This window comes from Oncorhynchus mykiss, chromosome 15 (assembly GCF_057628025.1).
Source record: "Oncorhynchus mykiss isolate SJ-2025 chromosome 15, ASM5762802v1, whole genome shotgun sequence".
Classification (NCBI taxonomy): domain Eukaryota; kingdom Metazoa; phylum Chordata; class Actinopteri; order Salmoniformes; family Salmonidae; genus Oncorhynchus; species Oncorhynchus mykiss.
In genome coordinates, this window is record NC_143036.1 from 57,341,745 (window position 1) to 57,369,036 (window position 27,292).

General features: G+C 42.4%; 1 protein-coding gene across 1 annotated transcript; it reads left to right on the forward strand.

Annotated features, from left to right (window-relative positions):
- The first annotated feature begins 1,365 nt into the window (after nucleotides 1–1,365).
- LOC149978117 (uncharacterized) lies at nucleotides 1,366–21,673 on the forward strand. Its single transcript, XM_036944624.2, has 4 exons — nucleotides 1,366–1,588; nucleotides 6,582–12,213; nucleotides 12,396–12,458; nucleotides 19,731–21,673. The coding sequence occupies exons 2-4, from the start codon at nucleotides 6,678–6,680 to the stop codon at nucleotides 19,997–19,999; spliced, it is 5,868 nt and encodes a 1,955-aa protein (XP_036800519.2). The 5' UTR covers nucleotides 1,366–1,588; nucleotides 6,582–6,677; the 3' UTR covers nucleotides 20,000–21,673.
- The last annotated feature ends 5,619 nt before the right edge of the window (nucleotides 21,674–27,292 follow it).

Sequence of the window (27,292 nt, forward strand, 5' to 3'; positions counted from 1 at the left end):
CCCATGGTTTAAAAACCCCATCATTTGTTTGCTCTAGAGCTCAATCTCTTTGTAAATGCCATGTTGGTAGATCTCTGTTCTTCATAGATTTCAGTAGCTCAATCGCTCTGTAAATGCCATGTCTGTAGCTCTCTGTGTTTCACTCTCTCTTTGTGTCTTAAACCTCTCTTTTGTTTGAGCACCTCCATAGCACTTTGTCATCTCCTGTGATGTCATCTCCTCCTTTTTGGTTATGGTGTTTGTTTGTTGCTGGTGGGAAAGGGGAAACCAAGACAAGTCGCCCATGGGCATACACTACCCGTAGGGAAACTTTGTTAAACACACTAGTTAGAACTGGGCGGACCACCCACTGTATTTTTGGTTAGTTAGTTAGCTGTTGTTAAAGTAAGCTAGTCTAGCTTAGGGGTGTTTTTGTATACTTATTGTTTCTTTCCTTGGGTCCAGCTCAGCCCCTTTTCCTGCTCCCCCCCATTACCGTGTGTTTATAAATAAACCCTGAGTTTGACGGTATTATTTCAGTTGTCGTGGTTATTTCGTTTACACTTTGTCACAGCTATAATTTACATGAGTTATGTTACGGGTCTCATTACCATCCCCCCTAGACTGTCGGGCCAAAAGGGATTCGTAACAATATGTAGGATTGGTTTATGGTTCTGGGTTTGAGTAAGGAGACAAAGCTGAACGATTTATTATGTCTATGCTGTCTGACTATGTGTGTTCTTTGCTATTAAAGGATCTCAGTTGCAATGTAGAGGGGGCTCTCAGAGAATTCATTGATAGACACTGAATTGATCAGAGTCACAGGGTTGTGATAGAGCTCATATAATTAAAGATGGACTTTGATAACTAACTCTGACTTGTGTTGTGGTTTGCGCTCATGATTTGGTAAATAGAGGACATTTCCACGACACTTGCCAAGCTATCTATTAGACATACATGTGGGGTTCCCACTTTTCATACTCCCCTTTCTGAAATCCTGATTTGTCTCTTTCTACTTGGATAACCTCTTTACAGTTGTCTAACACAGTTGACATGCATGACAATTTCAATTACACCACTGAATATGTTTTCTGAATAGCTGCAGATCTATAGTCAGTTCTTCCATATCACTAAGCATTAGTTCAGTAATAAATCAACGAAACAACTGGTTGTTTTGAGCTTGATCAACGGTCAATTTATAGCAGGAATAGAAAAAATGTATAAATTATAGCTAAAACCGCAGAGAAATTATAACGTATTTCTGTAGATGAATTTGTCTTGTTGTAATATTGGTTTTATGTTTTTTTGTCATTTGCTTTGAAATAGTTAGAGAATACTGCGGATCAGTTGCGAAGGAGCGAAGAAAACTCTGGGGGCGTGGAACTTGAATCTACTAGTACCAGCCACGGGCGCTCCCACATATACATTTGAAGAAGTTCTAACAGAAGACAGGAGTGTTTTTGCCAATAATGCACTATAACGTTGGATGCTGATAAACCCCACCCCAGAAGAAGAAGAGTGCGAGTTGTTGATTGATATCGTTTGGGGATATCCATGTGTTCAGCTGATCTGCCGGATGTGAAAGAGAGAGGAGCGGGGCAGACTTTCTGTAAGTATCCTAGGAAAATCCAATGGTTGACATGAATAACAATGCTATCTATGTTGAACAGTTTTATATTTGTGCAAAAAAAGCAGCAGATTTACGTATGGGATTTACGTTCATTCCCCAAGAGATATCCAAGCAAATGCGTGGATGACCGTTTCAAGGTGTTTGCGCGTCACTTTGTAACACATTTTAGCGCAATCATGGTTGACATGAACAACAATGCTATCTATGTTGAACAGTAGTTCATATTTGTGCCCCAAAAAAAGCATCGGATTTACGCATGGGTATTCATAATCCAGGAGCTATCCAAGTAAATACATGGACGACCGTTTTAATGTTTGTTCGTCACTTTGTAAATAAAAGAGAGCCGCAAACTCTGAGCTCATGTGCAAAAATGTAGTTACCAACGTTTCGACAGCCAAGCTGTCTTCTTCAGGGTATAATCACAAACACTGCGGGATGACTCGTTTATATAGTGTCAAAAGACACAGGTGTCTGGTTAATAATCAAATATTAAAATGTAATTCAAAGAACAGCATACAAACAACAAATGGATAGCATACGACCATATATTAATTTGACTACACAAGTTTACAAACAATTACAATGGCAAAGTCACAATCACAAGAATGGCTTCAGATCAAAGTCTACGTTGAGACCGAAGGGCGCAAGGGTCTTTAAATTAAAGATCCAGGCAGCCTCTTGTTTTAACAATAAATGATCACGGTCACCCCCTCTCCTAGGGGGAGAGGAATATCTTGGGGTGGTTCGTCACTTTGTAACACATCATAAAGCGGCAATCAGCAGAGGAAACAATAACGAAGTGAATCCCTGCCACTGTTTCTATAAAAAGCTGAGGGATGGGGTTGGAAAAATGTAGCTACTCTAAAATTCATATACATCGCTGTGGATGCAAAGACTGACTATCCATGATCAAAAATTATAGTTTTAACCACGTTTTGAGGCTATATAGTCAGTGGCGATTTTAGCATGTAAATGTTGGTGGGGCAAACAAGTAAAAACATTTTTTATGCATGACAGCAAAGACACAGCACTTAGCAATACATTAATTGCACTATAACGGTGACAAACGGTGCCCAGGAACTGTTGGTGCCCACATTAACCTGTCCCAACAGCAGAGCTTTCTTTTCAGCAACATGGGTTGAATCCTTACAACTGCTACAACCACTGCTTACCACTGAGCCTTGTCTGGCAGCGAAAGTGTATTCAGCTTCATTTACTAACTGATATGGCTGACTTGCTTAAACAACTGTGGATTCTTGGTTTCTACTGATAATTGAGATGTACAAACTATGGAACAATGAGCAGATAAGAGGACATCCATACATTTTATTAAGAAATTGATGAGCGAGCTAAGACAGTCAACATAAATATTTGTTCAGCACTTTTGAAATGTACAGGAATTCAGATCATGGGCTGTTCTTACAGTATTCTTCCTGTACACCAAGTCAGAACCATAGGAAAAATAAAGGGGGCATATAAGCAGACAATAAAATCTCTTACAATATTCGATGAAGACATTTCACCACCAAGTCATAACAGTGGGCTTAGTTACGAGGGGTAAAGGGATCAAATTATTAGGGTGAGGCACATGGGTAACTAACAGCTTACTACACAACATACACTTAGTATTACTTTCTTAGCCCGTAGTATAAATATCTCCAGGGGCGCAACTTAGAAGTGAGGGGGACATTATTATTATTATTAGTGATGCACCAATATTGTCAGAGACTCCAGTCACCCAAGTTCTAGACTGCTTTCTCTGCTACCGCACAACAAGTGGTACCGGAGCGCCATGTTGGGGACCAAAATGACCAAAATGACCTTCAAGCCATTAGACTGCTGAACAATTAATAAAAATCGCTACTGGACTATATACATTGACACCCCCCGCCCTGTACACTTCTGCTACTCGCTGTTTGTTTGTTACCTATGCATAGTCACTTCGCCCCCACCTACATGTACATATTACCTCAACTAGCCTGTACCCTCGCACACTGACTCGGTGCCAGTGCCTCCTGTATATAGCCTCTTTATTGTTATTCTTATTGTGTTACTTTTTAATATTACATTTTATTTTAGTCTACTTGGTAAATATTTTCTTCTTCTTGAACTTCACTGTTGGTTAAGGGTTTGTAAGTAAGCATTTCACGGTAAAGTCTAGACTTGTTGTATTTGGCGCATGTGGCAAATAAAATGTTGATTTGATATTACATTTTTGGCCGATACCGATATCCAATATTTTCCTCACCCCAAAAAAACAGTTCAATAACCGATATATATAAAAAAAAATTGCGGCCTTTTAAGTATTCTAGTACAGTTAAATAGGTAACACATACACATGGACACAGCAGTCTAAGGCACTGCATCTCAGTGCAAGAGGCATCACTACAGTCCCTGGTTCAAATCCAGGCTGTACCACAACCAGCCGTGATAGGGGGTCCCATATGGCGGCGCAATATTGGCCCAGCGTCGTCCGGGTGTGGCCGGTGTAGGCCATCATTGTAAATAAGAATTTGTTCTTAACTGACTTGCTTAGTTTAATATAGGTTACATAAAATTATTTTAAAATACAATAAAAAAATGTATTACATACATACAACCTTAAAAGTTTCTGAACAAACAGAGTAAAAACTCAAACGGACGACTAGAAAAAGTGCAAACCAAGTTTAATCACCCACTAGGTCAAATAGCTGCAAAAGATGAGCACAAATATTTATACCCTCCTACTAGGCGGAGTCAACTCCTTGCACATCTAGACAGCCAATAAATCTCTGTTGCTAGTCAGGAACTGTTACTGTAATTTAATACCAATTTGAATTCATTAATTGAATTCCCTTAATCTATTTTATGAGAATTTGTAAGATTCTTGTTTGCATAAAATAGAGGGAGAACAGTCTTTTCAATAATAGGTAACATCATTTATTCTCGGAGCGCGCTGCCATGTTGCCACGAGCAACAGTTTATATACAATAACATGACGTCATTTCATTGCTTAATAGAATCCCCTCCTCTCGACCGGGACAAAGGGAACTTTAAAAGTTCATTCTGACCACCCTAGCACATACACAGAACACAACTGAATTAACTTTTGACCCCTCAACATTATCGATCACCACTTAGCTGACAGTTCTAATTAACAGAAAACCTAAGAATGCACTCACTGTCTTATCTAAAAGACCCCAGAGCTAAGTTTTGTCGGTTCAACCATAGGTTAACTACCTTATCTGTTTACTTAATCCACAACCCATTTATTTTTTCCTAGTTGGAATGGTGTTCCTTAACTTGAATTACTCCTTGTCCGTGTCACACAATCCCTTCTTATGAACTCATATTGTTAATCAGATATAATAAAAAAGAGTATAAGTTTACTTAGTTACAGTTCCATTTAAAATGATTTGTTCAGTCATTTAATCATCATTTTCTTAACAGGAACTTGACTGGTTCTTCTCACTGGTGTAGTCATGGCCCTGCCGGATGCTATAACCTGTGTTGGCGTGGAAGGATATGTGTGTGGGATAGGACTGTTTTTTTTCTCTCACTTCATCAGTTTACTTGACCTTGGGCTGAATTCCTCGCTCCTCCCTGTCCTACCATTATCAGTGACTAAAACCAGATAATTTTGCTTTGCCTCTCTCCTTAGGAGCCTTGATATTCAACCATAACATTTTTGACAGAATGTAAACTTTCTGTCCTCCACTCGTCTCACTCATTAACTTTCCATATGCCACGTTCTTATTACCCCCTTCATTGACCCCAACCTTCCTTAGACATGTAATCAATAAGATATGGTAACCTTAATAAGTCTATTTTAAGCTAGAATCCAACAATACACACTACATATTTATTTATATACTCGGGCAGCAGGTAGCCAAGAGTGTTGGGCCATTAAACGAAAGGTTGTTTGAATCACCGAGCAAACTAGATGAAAAATCTGTCTATGCCCTTGAGCATGGCAGTTAACCCTAATTGCTCCTGTAAGTCTCTCTGGATAAGAGCCTCTGCTAAATGACAACAGAAAATATATTCTTGCCATAACTCACTCTAATATATAATTCTTATTATATCTTGTGTAAATTCATCCGGTGTATATACATATAGATTGCATTTAGACTGCTGTTACAGTCCTATTTGGATTGTGAATTTGATTCATTACGACATTTTATTATAAAATATTACTTAGTACTTGTTTGACATTTTACTGCATTCTTAGGAGCTAGTAACATAAGCATTTCAGCTAACTTTTTTAGAAAGCTACATTTTTAATGGGCATGGTCTAATAGATTCAACAAACAAAACACATATCTCATATCTTCTTTTTATGAACTAGAAAATCAATAGTTGTATCTGGTTGCTTAATAAAGTTAGCTGGCTTAATTGATTGTGATCGTAGTATACCACTCTGGTCCAAACCTAGAGGGGCCAATAGCTTGAAACCTGGTGTGACTAGGGAAGTTGTCTACATAGCTAAGAATGAATAGGCTCCATTGTTATGTTAACCGTTTAACCAGTGTGATTCATGCACTTCAAGGTTACGTCTCCGCATCACTTCAAGGCTGGAGAAAGTTGTTGTGTGGTCAATTGTTGTAATAATGATTAGCCTGAGACAAGTTACCTTGGTTTAACCCTGAGAAAGGGCCTTGGATATCAACAATGCCGATATTATATACCAAATAGGTGTGGAGGGATCAACACCCTCTCTGATTCCTCTGGAGGGTCAACCTGATCTGAGGTGGAACTCTACTCCTACCCAGACTGCTATTTGTGGGGCACAGGCTCCTCCTATATGAGCGTGTACTATATTGATGGTGTTACTTGATTGTGATCTGCACTCTAACTAACTTTCAGCCCATAATGTCAACTGGCAGTCATATATCATAAACATGTTGCAGTGTATTTTAGAAAAATCAATAACTTGGTTAATGGATAACCATTGCATAGTTTTCACAATAGTTTCTCTTTTTTCTCTCTCCAGAATTGACCTATCACAATTGAACTTTTGAGTATGGTGCCCCATATGCTTGTAATGCAGCCCAACTCAATGTGCTGGGACGGATAGAACTGACACAACATGGATAACGCCTGTGAAAATGCCAGAGCAAGAGAATGGAATAATGATGATGGATACAGCCACCATAATATGGCTCAGTGGGAAAGTGCTCCCCCTGCTGGTGAAAGACAGTACCTCACCCAACAGGAAAGGGAACGCCAGTGGCTGAACCATGAGAAAGAAGCTGCCATACGGGCCCACTACAACTCCCTTAGACAAAACTCTCCAATGGACTTCCGTGGACATGGGGCACAAGAGACCCAGCCGCCGCATCTGTATCATCAGGACCATCACAGAATGGCTCCGAGTCAGAACATAAGGGATTGGCCAAATCTCAATGGACCCCTGAGAGGCCAGGCATCCCCTAATGTAACCTTACACCGCAGTGGAGAGAGAACAGAAACATGGGCTAAACATGAACCCCACTTCCCCAGCTATGAGTTTTTACCCCCACTCATTGTCGAAAGAGGGGATGAGGATATAACCCATCACCATAAAGCTGACCGGGATTATATGGTTGGTCGGATAGTGAATCATAACAATCTCCATTGCTTGGAAAGCAAATGGCAGATGTTAGATCCCACCCATTCAAATGGACATGCTAGAGGACATTTTAATGAACATTCAAGGGGACATTCTAATTCCTATTCCAGGATTCATTCTACTGAATGCTCAAAGGGAAGTTCTAGGGGTAGGTCTAGTGTATGTTCTATGGGTGGGTCTAGTGCATGTCCTAGGTGTGGCTCTACTGCATGTTCTAGGGGTGACTCTAGTGGACGTTCTAGGGGTGGCTCTAGTGGACGTTCTAGGGGTGGCTCTAGTGGACGTTCTAGGGGTGGCTCTAGTGGACGTTCTAGGGGTGGCTCTAGTGGACGTTCTAGGAGTGGCTCTAGTGGACGTTCTAGGGGTGGCTCTAGTGGACGTTCTAGGGGTGGCTCTAGTGGAAGTTCTAGCGTCTATTCCAGCAGGTCTCCCAGGCTGGACTTCCAGGCTAAGCATGTCAACCCTTTTCAATCTATGACCAACAGTTCTCCAGACATTCAGAACGCCAACATCACTCCAACTGTTCCTATGGTCAACAACAAACACAGTGAAACAACATCAGGACATACAACTGCTCCTGCGAGATATTCTACATCACTTGTTTTTACAGATTTCCCTTCCACGGGAGGTACAGAATCTGGTGTTGTTGACCTAAAAGCAGCCCAGGTAACACATGCAGACACCCATGGTATACTAGGACCTAGTGTTCCTTCCCAAGCCATAACACAACATACAGATCATCTTCCTGGCAATGCTGCTCTGGTTTCTCACACACAGACCTCTACCACCCCTGAACAGCAACATGCTTCCTCTCCTTCTCTCACTGACACCCCTCAGGAAAAACCTCATAAACATAAGATCTCACTCAAGGAAATACAGCACTGGCCCCAGAGTGTTTTAAGATCTAAAAATGGACCTGTAAATGGGAATAACTCAACACAAGACCCCTCTCAGTCCCTACAATTCAGCACAGAGAAGATGTATGTTTTACAAGCAGGCAAAACACAACTACATCTAAACACCAAAGACTACCAGGCGAGGCCCCCTGAGAGGTTTAGTGATGAGGACTCCACTATACGGCTGGAGATTAAGTCCACCCCCAGGTACATGACCCTGACGGCAGTTGCCACCGCTCCGCCGCCCCCCGTGGCTATCGTCCCGCCAATGGGTCCACAGCAGTCCCCAGAGCCCATGGAGACAGAGAATGCAGGCAATGAGCTGCCATTTAAGATTTTACAGGCCTGGTCCATCAACGAAAAACAGGCAGAAAACCTGTGGGAAAGAGCTAAAGATGATGCAAGTTCTCTCTCTGTCCTAAATGAGATGGTTCAAGTTGAGAGTCTTCTGGAGTGTGATAAGCCTGTAGATGCATCTGCAACAAGTTCAATGGCATCTACAGGAGAGGACAATGATGATGTCCTTCAGGTCATCACACAAATGGACAAGAGATCACCTTCACCATTTGTCCACACCAACCCTCAGGCAACTGATATTGTATGCATCGGTGGTGCCCAGATAATCGTGGAAGGTAGCTCTAATGTTGCAGATGAGAACACTCTTGATTTGTCCACAATTGCTGAAGTTCAGTTCAAGTTATGTGCGCTGCAGAGACTGGTTACTTATCTGGAGAGTTCGACAACAGTCACAGAGGCAAAGGATGGTTGTCTCGAGGCCATATTGGAGTTGTATTGGGGAGGGGATACCTCTAACCTGTTAGAAGCTTTAAAAGATCAAATGGATGAGAAAATCATGCAGGATGTGTCTGCCTGGGCCGCAGAGGATGAGAAGGCCGTGGTTTTCTTTGCAGTCAGTGGTATATCACTAGGGGAAGTGCTCGAGAAGTTTCCTATTCCAGTACATGTTGACACCTCTTCCCAAGTGGGTTACAGGTCGTCATGGTTAAATATCAACGAGAAGCTGAATGACATTGACGAAGATTCTGGAAGAGCTTGGTCTCTGTGGTTCATACCAGATAAAGCAGAGGACAGTTCCAAAGTGGTTGGGGGTGTCCAGATGGATGACACCTTCCACAGCAAGATGGAGACTGTGGAATTTCCTGCAGAAGCAACAGACTCAGACCTCACAACAAACACACACCTCACGATGGACGTAGACCCCCCAACAAACACAGACCTCCCAACAAACGCAGACTTAGAGACAGAACCCCTTTCCCCAATGATTTTGACCGTCCTCACACCAGAGGACGCTGTGAAACTGCTTGCTGAAACAGAGGCACCAGACACAGACCTCAAAACGGTCGTAGACCTCACAACAGACTCGGACACAGAACCCCTTTCCCCAATGAATTTGACCATCCTGACATCTGAGGATGCCATGAGACTGTTTTGCCAGATCGAGAATGGCTCTGACCTCCAATTCGCGTCCCCTGAATCCTGCTCTAAAAACAAAGATAAGACACAGACAAACCAACTAGAGAATATAGAAAGTGGCAGCTTAGATAAGTCCTGGCACTGTCCTTGTGGTATTGAAACTGACAATGGGTTTGAAATGGGCCTATGCTCCACTTGTCAGAGAGAGAAAGGATTGCAGCAAGGTACAAGATGCATAACAATCGCTCACTGCTTTACCATGTCACATAGAAATGATCAGGAGACAGAGGTCCCTAAGGACTCTGGGGGGAAGGTGACTGCTGTTGACAATCAATGCAGGGACAAGAAGCAGATACATTCAACTGAAGAAGAGGGTGATGACAATAAGACACAGGGTGAAATGCAGCAATGGACAGGCGTCATACCGATCATTGACTTTTTTTTCTGGTCAGATACAAGTGAGGATTCAGATCAGGAGACAGAGGAGAGCTATAATGAACAACATGCTCAGATTGAGGCTCATGCTTCTAATGTGAAAAGGACAGAGCCTGAAACTGATGCCAAAGCACCATGTGAGTCAGCCCAAGAACGTACGACCCAAAGCAAAGTCTGTCCTGGTTCTGAGGATAGGGAAAGATGGCAAGAGAAGGACCAAGACTGTAGGATGAGTACATTACCACTTCCCAAGGTTGAAAACCCCTCTAAGTTAAGAGCTAACATCATAGCAGACAACTGGTGTTCACCTATAGAGGACTGTGGTTCACCTGTAGAAAAGTATGACAAAGTTGCTGACTTTGTCACCCAATACAAAACCTGCAAGTCAAAGAAAAAAGGACATAAAAAAATGGAAAAGGAGAAGACCCTCCATCCAACGTCATCTGACAGGCAAAGTTACAAGAAAAGCCATGGGAGAGCAGAGAGGGGAAGGACACCATCCCAAACCACTAAGTGCTCTGGGTTGAAGGCAACTGTGGATAATCAATGCAGGGACAGGAAGCCACATGCATCACACAAGACGAGACATTCAACTGAGAGTGATGAAAATCGATGTAAAGACAAGAAGAGGGGATCATCAACTGTGAAAGCGTGTGAGGGCTGTCAATCCAGGGACAAGAAGCCACCGAAGAGGAGACATTCAACTGAGAAAGAGAGAGAGGACAATCAAAGTAGGAACAAAATGTCATCGAAGAGGAGAAATTCAACTGAAACTGACGGCAGGAACTCAGACTACAAAGAGTTACAGTGCCAGTTGGTGGACATAGAGAGGGCCAGTGGAAACTCACTCCCGTGCCCTGGGGTGAAAACCCTCCATGTGCAGGGATCCTCAACCACCACCATTCCTCTCAAAATCTCCATAAACATCCCCAAAAAGCCTTCCATAAACGCCTCACCCTCAAAACATACTGAAGTCCCCAGAATGCCAAAGACTAAAGCCCAGAACAAAACTAACAGACACCGCTCCCCTGCAAAGTCAATGTCTCCTGTTGTCAAAGAGCGGCAGAGGAACGACATCAAACACAAGCAAAAAATTAAATGCCAAAAAGTCAGATTGAAAAAGCTGTCCTTACCCAAAGATCTTGTCAGGAAAGGTTCTCCACCAAGCCGGAAGAGCGAGGAAGATTCTCCACCAAGCCGGAAGAGAGAGAAAGGTTCCCCACCAAGGCAGAAGAGGGTGGCGGATAGAGGAGAGTCTGGGGGTTTAGGGATAATGGTCTCTAAGATTCCTGACTCGTCCAAGAAACTAAAACCTACGGCAGAGAGTGACTTGACATCCCAACAGAAATTGACACAGATTCCGAAGGTGTTGAAAAAGAATGAGAAAGGAAGGTTGTCAAAAAGTGAGTGTGAGTACGACTCGCTGCCCCCCAAGCCAAAGCTGCCAAGGATTCCGAAGCTTCCGAGGACTCCAGAGGTTTCAAAGGATTGGTGTGAGAGAGAGAACAGAGAAGAGACATATCCCAGTGCTTCACCTGAATCACAAACGCTGAACAAATCTGCAAGAGTGGCACACAAGCCCAAACCTTTTATCAAGCCTGCCAGGCCCAATGGTTATAGCCCAGGTAGTCATGCTTGCCCTAATACGGCCATGGTGTCACCGGAACATGACAACCGCCATTTTGGGGCAAAAGTCTCTGCGAGGCAGCAAGTGTTCTCAGATTGGGAGAGCAGCTTTGTCACGACACCAATCCCCCGGACTCGCAGGCGATCAGGGTGTCCTCCAGAGGAAGTGGAAGGTTCACAGGCCAGTCCCAGGTCCAGCTCGGAGACCAGGATCATCCGACCCATTCTAAAACGTGTCGATGCTCCGCCGAAACCCAAGCGGAACATCAGCTTTCCTTTGAATCCAAGGAACGTGCACTACTTCAAGCCCTGTGAATATGAAAATTACGTCATGTTCAACAGGTCTTACACAGATCCGGAAGATGCACAGCGCTCTGATGATGAAGAGGAAGATGCTTCTGTGAACTGCCAGAACAAGAAGAAACAGTCCCCCGTTATGGAAGCGAAGCAGCAAGATATAGGGGAGCTGAAGCCTGGACCAAGCGGTTTATGTGAAAAGCGCTTCAAAAGGAAGTGGGAAATGCAGGAGCCTGCTGCCATTTTGATGAAGGAGAGCATTGTTCAGGCAAAGCATTGGAAGAAGTCTCTCCATCGTGATCCTCCAAAAGAATTCAGACACTCAGGTAAGGACACTAATCGCAAGCCACTGGCAAAAGAAAACGGCATGTATTCCCTCAAAGTTTTTGTGTAATATGTATAGCTAGCATGGACATGAAAAACGAACACACAGAATAACACACAACAGGTCAATATTTAGATACATTTTGTTGGATTTCCAGTCATTGACAAGTTCTTCTGGTTACAGCAAAAATAACTGGAGTTGGTTACATCAAGTCAGAGAAGCAGAAGAGGCCAAATGAAATTGAAGGTATGTCGCAGGCTATGCTAGCCTCACATCGTAGGCTACTTTTACAATTGCACCAATGATTTCCCAGTATTTCAAACTGTTGTATATGTATTTTTACTTTGATAAAAATGTCAGATCTAGACAGTTCGATGTTGGGTTCTGATTGGAATCATCTAGATCAGTAGTTCCCAAACTTTTTATCGTCCCTTACCCTTCAAACATTCAACCTCCAGCTGCGTACCCCCTCTAACACCAGGGTCAGTGCACTCACAAATGTTGTTTTTTGCCATCATTGTAAGCCTGCCTCAAACTCAACATGTGTTACATTTATTAAACATAAGAATGAGTGTGAGTTTGTCACAACCCGGCTCATGGGAAGTGACAAAGAGCTCTTATAAGACCAGGGCACAAATACAGTGCCTTGCGAAAGTATTCGGCCCCCTTGAACTTTGCGACCTTTTGCCACATTTCAGGCTTCAAACATAAAGATATAAAACTGTATTTTTTTGTGAAGAATCAACATCAAGTGGGACACAATCATGAAGTGGAACGACATTTATTGGATATTTTAAACTTTTTTAACAAATCAAAAACTGAAAAATTGGGCGTGCAGAATTATTCAGCCCCTTTACTTTCAGTGCAGCAAACTCTCTCCAGAAGTTCAGTGAGGATCTCTGAATGATCCAATGTTGACCTAAATGACTAATGATGATAAATACAATCCACCTGTGTGTAATCAAGTCTCCGTATAAATCCACCTGCACTGTGATAGTCTCAGAGGTCCGTTAAAAGCGCAGAGAGCATCATGAAGAACAAGGAACACACCAGGCAGGTCCGAGATACTGTTGTGAAGAAGTTTAAAGCCGGATTTGGATACAAAAAGATTTCCCAAGCTTTAAACATCCCAAGGAGCACTGTGCAAGCGATAATATTGAAATGGAAGGAGTATCAGACCACTGCAAATCTACCAAGACCTGGCCGTCCCTCTAAACTTTCAGCTCATACAAGGAGAAGACTGATCAGAGATGCAGCCAAGAGGCCCATGATCACTCTGGATGAACTGCAGAGATCTACAGCTGAGGTGGGAGACTCTGTCCATAGGACAACAATCAGTCGTATATTGCACACATCTGGCCTTTATGGAAGAGTGGCAAGAAGAAAGCCATTTCTTAAAGATATCCATAAAAAGTGTCGTTTAAAATTTGCCACAAGCCACCTGGGAGACACACCAAACATGTGGAAGAAGGTGCTCTGGTCAGATGAAACCAAAATTGAACTTTTTGGCAACAATGCAAAATGTTATGTTTGGCGTAAAAGCAACACAGCTGAACACACCATCCCCACTGTCAAACGTGGTGGCAGCATCATGGTTTGGGCCTGCTTTTCTTCAGCAGGGACAGGGAAGATGGTTAAAATTGATGGGAAGATGGATGGAGCCAAATACAGGACCATTCTGGAAGAAAACCTGATGGAGTCTGCAAAAGACCTGAGACTGGGACGGAGATTTGTCTTCCAACAAGACAATGATCCAAAACATAAAGCAAAATCTACAATGGAATGGTTCAAAAATAAACATATCCAGGTGTTAGAATGGCCAAGTCAAAGTCCAGACCTGAATCCAATCGAGAATCTGTGGAAAGAACTGAAAACTGCAGTTCACAAATGCTCTCCATCCAACCTCACTGAGCTCGAGCTGTTTTGCAAGGAGGAATGGGAAAAAATGTCAGTCTCTCGATGTGCAAAACTGATAGAGACATACCCCAAGCGACTTACAGCTGTAATCGCAGCAAAAGGTGGCGCTACAAAGTATTAACTTAAGGGGGCTGAATAATTTTGCACGCCCAATTTTTCAGTTTTTGATTTGTTAAAAAAGTTTGAAATATCCAATAAATGTTGTTCCACTTCATGATTGTGTCCCACTTGTTGTTGATTCTTCACAAAAAAATACAGTTTTATATCTTTGTTTGAAGCCTGAAATGTGACAAAAGGTCGCAAAGTTCAAGGGGGCCGAATACTTTCGCAAGGCACTGTAATAATAATCAATCATTTTGCTCTTTATTTAGCCATCTTACATATAAAACCTTATTTGTTCATCCAAAATTGTGAATGCTAATGAGAAGGGTGTGCTTGAAGGGATACACAGAAATCTGCAATGTTGGGTTGTATTGGAGAGTCTGTCTTAAATCATTTCCCACAGACACAGCCTGTATTTAGCTTTCATGCTAGTGAGGGCCGAGAATCCACAATCACATAGGTACGTGGTTGCAAAGGGAAACAGTGTCTTAACAGCGCGATTTGCCAAGGCAAGAAACTTTGAGCGCAGCCCTATCCAGAAATCGTCCCCACAGTGAGTGTACGTACATACCCCAACCAGAAGCCATGGATTACAGGCAATATTTGGGTGTAGAGCTGCCGCTTTCAAGAAGCGGGACTCTAACCTGGAAGCCTATAAGAAATCCCGCTATGCCCTTTGACAAACCATCAAACAGGCAAAGCGTCAATACAGAACTAAGATCGAATCGTACTACAATGCTTGTCTCCGATGCTTGTCGGCTCCGATGCTTGTCGGATGTGGCAGGGCTTGCAAACTATTACAGACTACAAAGGGAGGCACAGCCGAGAGCAGTCCAGTGACACAAGCCTACCAGATGAGCTAAATAACTTCTATGCTCGCTTCAAAGTAAGTAACACTGAAACATGCATGAGAGCATCAGCTGTTCCGGGCGACTGTGTGATCTCGCTCTCCACAGCTGATTTGAGTAAGATATTTAAACAGGTCAACATTCACAAGGCCGCAGGGCCAGACGATTTACCAGTGCGTGTACTCCAAGCATGTGCTGAGCAACTGGAAAGTGTCTTCACTGACATTTCAACCTCTTCCTGCCTGAGTCTGTCATGCCAACATGTTTCAAGCAGATCACCATAGTCCCTGTGCCCAAGACCACTAAGGTAACCTGCATAAATGACTACCGACCCGTAGCACTCACGTCGATAGCCATGAAATGCTTTGAAAGGCTGGTCATGGTTCACATCAACACCATTATCCTAGAAACCCTATACCCACTCCAATTTACATACCGCACCAACAGATCCACAGATGATGCAATCTCTATTGCACTCCACACTGCCCTTTCCCACCTGGACAAAATGAACACCTATGTGAGAATGTTATTCATTGACTACAGCTCAGCGTTCACCACCATAGTGCCCTCAAAGCTCATCACTAAGTTAAGGGCCCTGGGACTAAACAAATCGCTCTGCAACTAGATTCGGGACTTCCTGACGGCCGCCCCCAGGTGGTAAGGGTAGTTAACAACACATCTGCCACGCTGATCCTCAACACGGGGGCCCCTCGGGTGCATGCTCAGTCCCCTAATGTACCCAGTGTTCACTCATGACTGCACTGCCAGGCACAAATTCAACACTATCTTTAAGTTTACTGATGACACAACAGTGGTAAGCATGATCACTGACAACGATGAGACAGCCTATAGGCAGGAGGTCAGAGACCCGAACGTGTGGTGCAAGGACAACAACCTCTCCCTCAATGTGATCAAGACAAAGGAGATGATTGTGGACTATAGGAAAAGGAGAACCGAGCACGCCCTCATTCTCATCGACGGGGATGTAGTGGAGCAGGTTGAGAGCATCAAGTTCCTTGGCGTTCACTTCACCAACAAACTAACATGATCCAAGCACACCAAGACAGTCGTGACGAAGGAATGACAAAACCTATTCCTGTAGATTCCATTGAACCTATTTCCTTGGGAGACTGAAAAGATTTGGTATGGGTCCTCAGATCCTCAAAAGATTGTACAGCTGCACCATCGAGAGCATCCTGACGGGTTGCATCACTGCCTGGTATGGCAACTGCTCGACCTCCGACCGCAAGGCACTACAGAGGGTAGTGCGTATGGCACAGTACATCACCTGTGCCAAACTTCCTGCCATCCAGGACCTCTATATCAGGCAGTGTGAGAGGAAGGCCCTAAAAATGGTCAAAGACTCCAGCCACCTAAATCATTGACTGTTCTTTCTGCTACCACATGGCAAGCGTTACCAGAGTGCCAAGTCTAGGTCCAAAAGGCTCCTAAATAGCTTCTACCCACAAGCCATAAGACTCCTGAACAGCTAATTAAATGGCTGAAAGACCTGTGTGTTGTTTTTGTTAATGCAGACAGAAAATATAGTTGCGGAGAGTCCCTGTAATCATAGACTCGAATCATTCAGGTGAGAAAAAAACATGAAGCAGATAGGCCAGTCGTGTGAGAAACTCGTCATCATGTAAGCGGTCAGACAAGTGAAAATGGTCAGTAAAGACGACTTTAAGCTCATCTCTCAATTAAAAAAAATGTGTCAATACTTTGCCCCTTGATAACCAGCTTCTATGATAACTTCTCTATGTTGTAAAAGCGTTACATGGTCGCTGCCCATATCATTGCATAATGCAGAAAATACACCAGAGTTCAGGAGCCTTGCTTTAACAGAAGTTAACCATTTAAACTGTAGTGTCCAAAATGTATTTTGGAATTTTGTTGCGTTACAACCTGTAATTTAATTTTTACATTTGTTTTTCATGTAATGGACATACACAAAATAGTCCAAATTGATGAAATGAAAATAATAACATAAGCATATGTATTCACCCCCTTTGCTATGAAACCCCTAAATAAGATCTGGTCCAACCAATTACCTTCAGAAGTCACATAATTAGATGGTCTTATGGACTTTATTTAACTGTCACATGATCTGTCACATGATCTCAGTGTATATATGCACCTGTTCTGAAAGGTCCCAGATAATGCAACACCACCAAGCAAGTGGCACTATGAAGACCGAGGAACTCTCCAAACAGGTCAGGGACAAAGTTGTGGAGAACAGATCAGGGTTGGGTTATAAAAAATAAGATAAAAAATGTGGAACATGCCATGGAGCACCCTTTTAAATCCATTATTAAAAAATGGAAAGAATATGGCACCACAACAAACCTGCCAAGAGAGGGCCGCCCACCAAAACTCACGGACCAGGCAAAGAGGGCATTAATCAGAGAGGCAACAAAGGGACCAAAGATAACCCTGAAGGAGCTGCAAAGCTCCACAGCGATTTGATTATCTGTCCATAGGACCACTTTTTAAGCCGTACATTCCAAAGAGCTGGCCTTTACGGAGAGTGGCCAGAAAAAAAGCCATTGCTTAAAGAAAGAAATAAGCAAACACATTTGGTGTTTGCCAAAAGGCATGCGGGAGACTCTCCAAACATATGGAAGAAGGTACTCTGGTCAGATGAGAGTAAAATTGAGCTATTTGACCAAGGAAAACGCTATGTCTGGCACAAACCCAACACCTCTCATCATCCCGAGAACACCATCCACACAGTGAAGCATGGTGGTTGCAGCATCCCCACAGCATGATGTTTTTCATCGGCAGGGACTGGGAAACTGGTCAGAATTGAAGGAATGATGGATGGTGCTAAATACAGGGAAATTATTGAGGGAAACCTGTTTCAGTCTTCCAGAGATTTGAGACTGGAACGGAGGTTCACCTTCCAGCAGGACAATGACCCTAAGCATACTGCTAAAGCACCACTTGGGTGGTTTAAGGGGAAACATTTAAATGTCTTTGAATGGCCTTGTGAATTTGTGGTATAACTTAAAGATTGCTTTACACCAGTGGAACCCATCCAACTTGAAGGAGCTGAAGCAGTTTTGCCTTGAAGAATGGGCAAAACCCCAGTGGCTAGATGTGCGAAGCTTATAGAGACATACCCCAAAAGACTTGCAGCTGTAATTGCTGCAAAAGGTGGCACTACAAAGTATTGACTTTGAGGGGTGAATAGTTATGCACGCTCAAGTTCAGTTTTTTTGTCTTATTTCTTGTTTGTTTCACAATAAAAAAATATTCTGCATCTTCAAAGTGGTAGGCATGTTGTGTAAATCAAATGATACAAACCCCCCCAAAAATCTATTTTAATTCCAGGTTGTAAGGCTACAAAATAGGAAAAATGCCAAGGGGGGGAATACTTTCGCAAGCCACTGTACCTGGCAGCTTCATTAAATAGTACCCGCAAAACACCATTCTCAATGTCAACAATGAAGAGGCGACTCCGGGATGCTGGTCTTCTAGGCAGAGTTGCAAAGAAAACGCCATATCTCAGAATGGCCAATAAAAATAAAAGATTAAGATGGGCAAAAGAACACAGACACTGGACAGATGAATTCTGACTAGAAGACCAGCATCCCAGAGTTGCCTGTTCACTGTTGATGTTGAGACTGGTGTTTTGCGGGTACTATTTAATGAAGCTGCCAGTGAGGCATCTGTTTCTCAAACTAGATACTCTAATGTACTTGTCCTCTTGCTCAGTTGTGCACCAGGGCCTCTCACTCCTCTTTATATTCTGGTTAGAGCCAGTTTGCGCTGTTCTGTGAAGGGAGTAGCACACAGCGGCGTACGAGATCTTCAGTTTCTTGGCAATTTCGTTGCATGGTATAGCCTTAATTTCTCAGAACAAGAATAGACTGACGAGTTTCGAACCCACAAATGCTGATGCTCCAGATACTCAACTAGTCTAAAGACGGACCGTTTTATTGCTTCTTTAATCAGAACAACAGTTTTCAGCTGTGCTAACATAATTGCCAAAGGAATTTTCTAATGATCAATTAGCCTTTTTAAAATGACAATCTTGGATTAGCTAACACAACGTGCCTTTGGAACACAGGAGTGATGGTTGCTGATAATGGGCCTCTGCGCCTATGTAGATAGTCCATAAAAATAATCAGCTACGATAGTCATTTACAACATTAACAATGTCTATACTGTATTTCTTATCAATTTGATGTTATTTTAATGGAGAAAGAAAATGTGCTTTTCTTTCAAAAACAAGGATATTTCTAAGGGACCCCAAACGTTTGAACGTGTGTGTGTGTGTGTGTGTGTTCACATGTTTTTGCGTATCTTGAATGGGATACGCAAAATGGGTTTACATTGAGCACCTCTGACTCCTAAAAGTGTTGGCCTTCAGGTCCAAAAATACACTTTCTGACCACTTGCATGTATGGAATGTTTTGTTCAAATCAAGAGGGGTGCAGTCAAAAAGGGATTGCAATCAAATGGAACGACCCATAAAGTAAAGAGAAAGCTCGGGGAAAAAGGTGATGTACTTGTTCAGAGTGATCTTGTGTACGTTCAATAGACTTTTGAACTGAAAAGTCACCTTACTGATCCTTCATCTGCACTTGGAAAGCCAGTAGCTGGGGGTCGGCTATTTCTCACCTGCTTGCTTATGCTTGCCTCTTAGGTTCCTCTCGGAATTCAAGTCCCCTTCACGGTCACCATCCAGCTTCCTCTCAGAATGCAAGTCCCCTTCACGGTAACCATCCTACTGACTCTCTGCATGCAAGTCCCCGTCACGGTCATCATTCAGGTTCCTCTCAGATTGTAAGCCCCCCTCGTGGTCACCATTCATCCTCCAGCCAAGGGAAAAGAATTGAGCCAACGGCCAGGAACCATGGCTTTCCGGTGGACGAATGGAACGAGCGGTGGTCAGAAGACAGACGTGATTCGTAAGCCAATCAGTCGGCCATGACAGGATACACCAGACAGTACAATAGTTGATGCAACCTGCAAAGACAATGACATCGTGCCTATGCTGTTTAAAAAACACTTGAAACACTACAGACAGTGCCTAAATTTAGTCTACATTATGCGGTTTACTTTTCTACATGTTTTTAAATTAATAAATGTCTTATTTCTCTCCCTATAATAAGGTCGGTTATCTGCGGTTGAAACAGTCAGGAGTGTGTATTATATACTATGTACATTGTTACTCTTGACACCTAACATGCTGACCAAACCGCCCGCTTGCGTGGGTACGCCATCGCATGCAAGTTGATTTTGTTCACCCACACCAGAAGCGATCAGGACACGCAGGTTGAAATATCAAAACAAACTCTGATTAGATTAATTTGTGGACAGGTCAAAAAGCATTAAACATTTATGGCAATTTAGATAGCTAGCGTGCTGTTGCTAGCTAATTTGTCCTGGTTCAGTGGGGCAAAAAAGTATTTAGTCAGCCACCAATTGTGCAAGTTTTCCCACTTAAAAATATGAGAGAGGCCTGTAATGTTCATCATAGGTACACTTCAACTATGACAGACAAAATGAGAAAAAAAATCCAGGAAATCACATTGTAGGATTTGTAATGAAATTATTTGCAAATTATGGTGGAAAATAAGTATTTGGTCACCTACAAACAAGCAAGATTTCTGGCTCTCACAGACCTGTAACTTCTTCTTTAAGAGGCTCCTCTGTCCTCCACTTGTTAGCTGTATTAATGGCACCTGTTTGAACTTGTTATCAGTATAAAAGTTACCTGTCCACAACCTCAAACAATCACACTCCAAACTCCACTATGACCAAGACCAAAGAGCTGTCAAAGGACACCAGAAACAAAATTGTAGACCTGCACCAGGCTGGGAAGACTGAATCTGCAATAGGTAAGCAGCTTGGTTTGAAGAAATCAACTGTGGGAGCAATTATTAGGAAATGGAAGACGTACAAGACCACTGATAATCTCCCTCGATCTGGGGCTCCACGCAAGATCTCACCCCGTGGGGTCAAAATGATCACAAGAACGGTGAGCAAAAATCCCAGAACCACACGGGGGGACCTAGTGATTGACCTGCAGAGAGCTGGGACCAAAGTAACTAAGCCTACCATCAGTAACACACTACGCCGCCAGGGACTCAAATCCTGCAGTGCCAGACGTGTCCCTCTGCTTAAGCCAGTACATGTCCAGACCCGTCTGAAGTTTGCTAGAGAGCATTTGGATGATCCAGAAGAAGATTGGGAGAATGTCATATGGTCAGATGAAACCAAAATATAACTTTTTGGTAAAAACTCAACTCGTCGTGTTTGGAGGACAAAGAATGCTGAGTTGCATCCAAAGAACACCATACCTACTGTGAAGCATGGGAGTGGAAACATCATGCTTTGGGGCTGTTTTTCTGCGAAGGGACCAGGACGACTGATCCGTTTAAAAGAAAGAATGAATGGGGCCATGTACCGTTAAATTTTGAGTGAAAACCACCTTCCATCAGCAAGGGCATTGAAGATGAAACGTGGCTGGGTCTTTCAGCATGACAATGATCCCAAACACACCGCCCGGGCAACGAAGGAGTGGCTTCGTAAGAAGCATTTCAAGGTCCTGGAGTGGCCTAGCCAGTCTCAAGATCTCAACCCCATAGAAAATCTTTGGAGGGAGTTGAAAGTCCGTGTTGCCCAGCAACAGCCCCAAAACATCACTGCTCTAGAGGAGATCTGCATGGAGGAATGGGCCAAAATACCAGCAACAGTGTGTGAAAACCTTGTGAAGACTTACAGAAAACGTTTGACCTCTGTTATATACCCTTTGTTGGCAATGACAAAGTATTGAGATAAACTTTTGCTATTGACCAAATACTTATTTTCCACCATAATTTGCAAATAAATTCATTAAAAATCCTACAATGTGATTTTCTGGATTTTTTTTCTCATTTTGTCTGTCATAGTTGAAGTGTACCTATGGTGAAAATGACAGGCCTCTCATCTTTTTAAGTGGGAGAACTTGCACAATTGGTGGCTGACTAAATACTTTTTTGCCCCACTGTATATAAATATTGGGTTGTTACTTTACCTGAAATGGACAAGGTCCTCTACTCTGACAATTAATCCACAGATAAAAGGGTAAACCGAATTCGTTTCTCATCATCTCTCCTTCCTTCAGGCTTCTTTTTCTTCTTTGAACTTTATATGGCGGTTGGCAACCAACATTACAGCATTACTACAACCGACCAGAGTGTGGATATAAGTTCATCTTTCAATCCCCCAGGTGGGTATATGCTCCTAAAAACCAATGAGGAGCTGGGAGAGGCCGGACTTGCAGCACGTTGAGTGTCGCAAATAGAACCAATTTCTATTTTAGCTCCTGGCCGCGCAGGCGCTCGCTGACGCACAATGATTGATTAACATGTATGTTTACATTTATTTTGCAACGCTCGCGCATGCGAAGAAAGGGGTGTGGTCAGCATGTAAGGGTGATTGGTGTTTGGTTATCCGTATTCCTACAGTATTGTTTGCCTGCATTGTTAGGCCATCATCATAATGATGGTATTGGAAATTGTATTTTGTTTGTTTACAGTATTTTTTTGACTATCTATTGCAGCCAGAACCAAAGCTAAAGGGGAAACCAGACGAGTTTGTTGTCCCATACACAAAACATGTCAATTGTAACAGGTGTTTTTTAACACTGGTGATAAATGTATCATATACAGTGCCTTGCGAAGGTATTCGGCCCCCTTGAACTTTGCGACCTTTTGCCACATTTCAGGCTTCAAACATAAAGATATAAAACTGTATTTTTTTGTGAAGAATCAACAAGTGGGACACAATTATGAAGTGGAACGACATTTATTGGATATTTCAAACTTTAACAAATCAAAAACTGAAAAATTGGGCGTGCAAAATTATTCAGCCCCCTTAAGTTAATACTTTGTAGCGCCACCTTTTGCTGCGATTACAGCTGTAAGTCGCTTGGGGTATGTCTCTATCAGTTTTGCACATCGAGAGACTGACATTTTTTCCCATTCCTCCTTGCAAAACAGCTCGAGCTCAGTGAGGTTGGATGGAGAGCATTTGTGAACAGCAGTTTTCAGTTCTTTCCACAGATTCTCGATTGGATTCAGGTCTGGACTTTGACTTGGCCATTCTAACACCTGGATATGTTTATTTTTGAACCATTCCATTGTAGATTTTGCTTTATGTTTTGGATCATTGTCTTGTTGGAAGACAAATCTCCGTCCCAGTCTCAGGTCTTTTGCAGACTCCATCAGGTTTTCTTCCAGAATGGTCCTGTATTTGGCTCCATCCATCTTCCCATCAATTTTAACCATCTTCCCTGTCCCTGCTGAAGAAAAGCAGGCCCAAACCATGATGCTGCCTCCACCATGTTTGACAGTGGGGATAGTGTGTTCAGCTGTGTTGCTTTTACGCCAAACATAACGTTTTGCATTGTTGCCAAAAAGTTCAATTTTGGTTTCATCTGACCAGAGCACCTTCTTCCACATGTTTGGTGTGTCTCCCAGGTGGCTTGTGGCAAACTTTAAACAACACTTTTTATGGATATCTTTAAGAAATGGCTTTCTTCTTGCCACTCTTCCATAAAGGCCAGATGTGTGCAATATACGACTGATTGTTGTCCTATGGACAGAGTCTCCCACCTCAGCTGTAGATCTCTGCAGTTCATCCAGAGTGATCATGGGCAGATCTCTGATCAGTCTTCTCCTTGTATGAGCTGTAAGTTTAGAGGGACGACCAGGTCTTGGTAGATTTGCAGTGGTCTGATACTCCTTCCATTTCAATATTATCGCTTGCACAGTGCTCCTTGGGATGTTTAAAGCTTGGGAAATCTTTTTGTATCCAAATCCGGCTTTAAACTTCTTCACAACAGTATCTCGGACCTGCCTGGGGTGTTCCTTGTTCTTCATGATGCTCTCTGCGCTTTTAACGGACCTCTGAGACTATCACAGTGCAGGTGCATTTATACGGAGACTTGATTACACACAGGTGGATTGTATTTATCATCATTAGTCATTTAGGTCAACATTGGATCATTCAGAGATCCTCACTGAACTTCTGGAGAGAGTTTGCTGCACTGAAAGTAAAGGGGCTGAATAATTTTGCACGCCCAATTTTTCAGTTTTTGATTTGTTAAAAAAGTTTAAAATATCCAATAAATGTCGTTCCACTTCATGATTGTGTCCCACTTGTTGTTGATTCTTCACAAAAAAATACAGTTTTATATCTTTATGTTTGAAGCCTGAAATGTGGCAGAAGGTCGCAAAGTTCAAAGGGGCCGAATACTTTCGCAAGGCACTGTATGTCTGACATCAAATGATATTTGAAAGCTGTTGTCATTTGTTTAATGTGGTTCCTTGCACTGGGTTTATAGTTATCTGTGGCTATAGATGATGTTTGTAGTTCAATTCAACTGATGCTGCTGATGTTTCGGGTATTGAGGAATGTGTGTAGTTTACAGGTCACTGGTTTCATACTACGTCTTAAAGTTGTCAATCTCATGTTTTGTTTTTAATATTTGTCCGTTTTGATGCTGTATTGTTTTATATATACTCCTCTGATGTTTACTGTATTGTTATGGCACTGAACTAATATAAATATAGAAAATATGTTGTTGTTACATATCTTCTCAGGCTACCCAGCATCCAATGAAGGTAATTGTAGTATTATTTGCCTTCACCACCAGTCAAAGACCACATTTGAGACACACACAGTTACACCACCAGAGGGAAGCAAAGTACAATGTTCCTTTCATTTCAGTCACTCACTTGTGCAAGGGCTTGGCTTCTTTCTCGGGTTCTCCTATGTGTTGAGACTTGAAAGACTCACATAGGTGAATGGTTCAGAACAGATAACAGAGAGGAATTTTCAGTCATATTTTCTGTTTATACACAAGACTTATTGTATCTTTATTGGATAAAGCCAAACAGAAACTGCTGCATACAAGGACGAGTGGTGGAGGCCTGTTGAGAATGTACACTACCGGTCAAAAGTTTTAGATAAACCAAATGATTCAAGGGTTTTTCTTTATTTTTACTATTTTCTACATTGTAGAATAATAGTGAATACATCAAAACTATGAAATAACACATATGGAATCATGTAGAAACCAAAAAAGTGTTAAACAAATCAAAATATTTTTTTAAATAGTCACCCTTTGCTTTGATGACAGCTTTGTACACTCTTGGCATTCTCTCAACCAGCTATGATGTAGTCACCTGGATTGAATTTCAATTCAACACTTTTTTGGTTACGACACGATTCCATGTGTTATTTCATAGTTTTGATGTCTTCACTATTATTCTACAGTGTACAAAATAGTGAAAATAAAGAAAAACCCTTGAATGAGTAGTTGTTATAAAACGTTTGACTGGTAGTGTATAGTTAAGCAATAAGGCATGGGGGGTGGGGGGTGGCATATGGTCCACGTTGTATCGTACCTAAGACCAGCCCTTAGTCATGGTATATTGGCAATATACCACAAACCCCCGAGATACCTTATTGCTATTTATTATAAAGTCCCTTAGGGTGGTGCACAATTGCCGTCATTGTAAACTGACTTGCCTAGTTAAATAAAGGTTTTTTTAAATTGTGATTTGATCAGTAAAAATAAATGTTTTGTCATACTGGTGATATATGATCTGCTATATCACGGCTGTCAGCCAAACCACCCAGTTTATAATACAAGATGTATCTCTTCAGGAGTTGAAAAGTCCTAACCTTACATACAGTACCTAGCCTGTTATTTCCCTGATATTCCTATCCCATGTAACAGACACAATGGACTTCCTCAGGTTAATGACTGGTGAGGTGAGGAGAATGAACATGAGTGTTGGGAAGGGCCTTTTCCGCCACAGCCCAGCGCCTCTCATCTGACACCTGCTGAGATCAAAACACACACAGCTCATTTACAGCCATTCAGAGGACAGTGGAATATTATGACCCCTTGTGAGAACCTATCTTCCTGTCACATAGTCTGAGGAATAAGAGGGGAGAACAGGGAGGAGGATAGAGGAGAAAAGCTATTATTACATTGGCTGACTCCATAATTGTCTGTCATGGATTGTGTGAACACTGGCTGGATTTAACCCTCCGATCCCCCAGGCAAGGTCAGCCATGTTCAGAATCCTGTAGCCTGGCTCTTCCCAAACTGGGGTAGCAATGCCGTCCGGGGTATGCCTAAAAAAAATGTGATTCACATTTTCAAACAGTCCATTTTGACTTTTCAACAGGGCTATACATTTGGGTGATGTTTTTTTCTTGCCTGAGTAGCCTCGTTTCACTACCAAAAATAAAATTAAACCATCTAGTGTTCAGCGAAATAACCATTTTCAGCATTATGCAATGATATGCGCGGCGACCATGTAACGCTTTTACAACATACAGAAGAAGTGCGCTGGTTATCAAGGGGGAAAGTATGGACACGTTTTTTTATTTTTATTGAGAGATGAGCTTAAAGTTGTCTTTACTGACCATACTTTTCACCTATCTGACCGCTTGCACGATGACGAGTTTCTCACACAACTGGCCTATCTGGGCGATGTTTTTTCCTCGCCTGAATGATCTGAATCTATGATTACATGGACTCTCCGCAACTATATTCAATGTGCGGGACAAAATTGACGCTATGGTTAAGTTGGAGTTCTTCTCTGTCTGTATTAACAAGGACAACACACAGGTATTTCCATCATTGTATGATTTTTTGTGTGCAAACGAACTCAAGCTTACGGACAATGTCAAATGTGATATAGCGAAGCACCTGGGTGAGCTGGATGCGAAATTACACAGGCACATTCCCGGAACGGACGACACAAACAACTGGATTTGTTATCCCTTTGATGCCCTGCATCCAGTCCACTTACCGATATCTGAAAAGAGAGCCTCATCGAAATTGCAACAAGCGGTTCTGTGAAAATGTAATTTACAGAAGCCATTTCAGAAGCCACTGCTAAATTTCTGGATAGTGCTGCGCTCAGAATATGCTGCCTTGGCAAATGGCGCTGTTAAGACACTGATGCCCTTTGCAACCACGTACCAATGTGAAGGTGGATTCTCGGCCCTCACTGGCATGAAAACTAAATACAGGCACAGACTGGGTGTGGAAAATGATTTAAGATACACTCTCCAATACAACCCATCATTGTAGTTATGTGCATCCTTTCAAGCACACCGTTCTCATTAACCTGTGGTGAGTTATTCACAATTTTGGATGAACAAATAAGGTTTTATATGTAAGATGGCTAAATA

Coding starts and splice junctions, on each gene's coding strand:
- LOC149978117 (XM_036944624.2), top strand. CDS start 6,678: ATGGATAACGCCTGTGAAAATGCCAGAGCAAGAGAATGGAATAATGAT. Junction 12,214..12,395: donor AAAAGAATTCAGACACTCAG/GTAAGGACACTA, acceptor TTCTGGTTACAG/CAAAAATAACTGGAGTTGGT. Junction 12,459..19,730: donor GAGGCCAAATGAAATTGAAG/GTATGTCGCAGG, acceptor CTTGCCTCTTAG/GTTCCTCTCGGAATTCAAGT.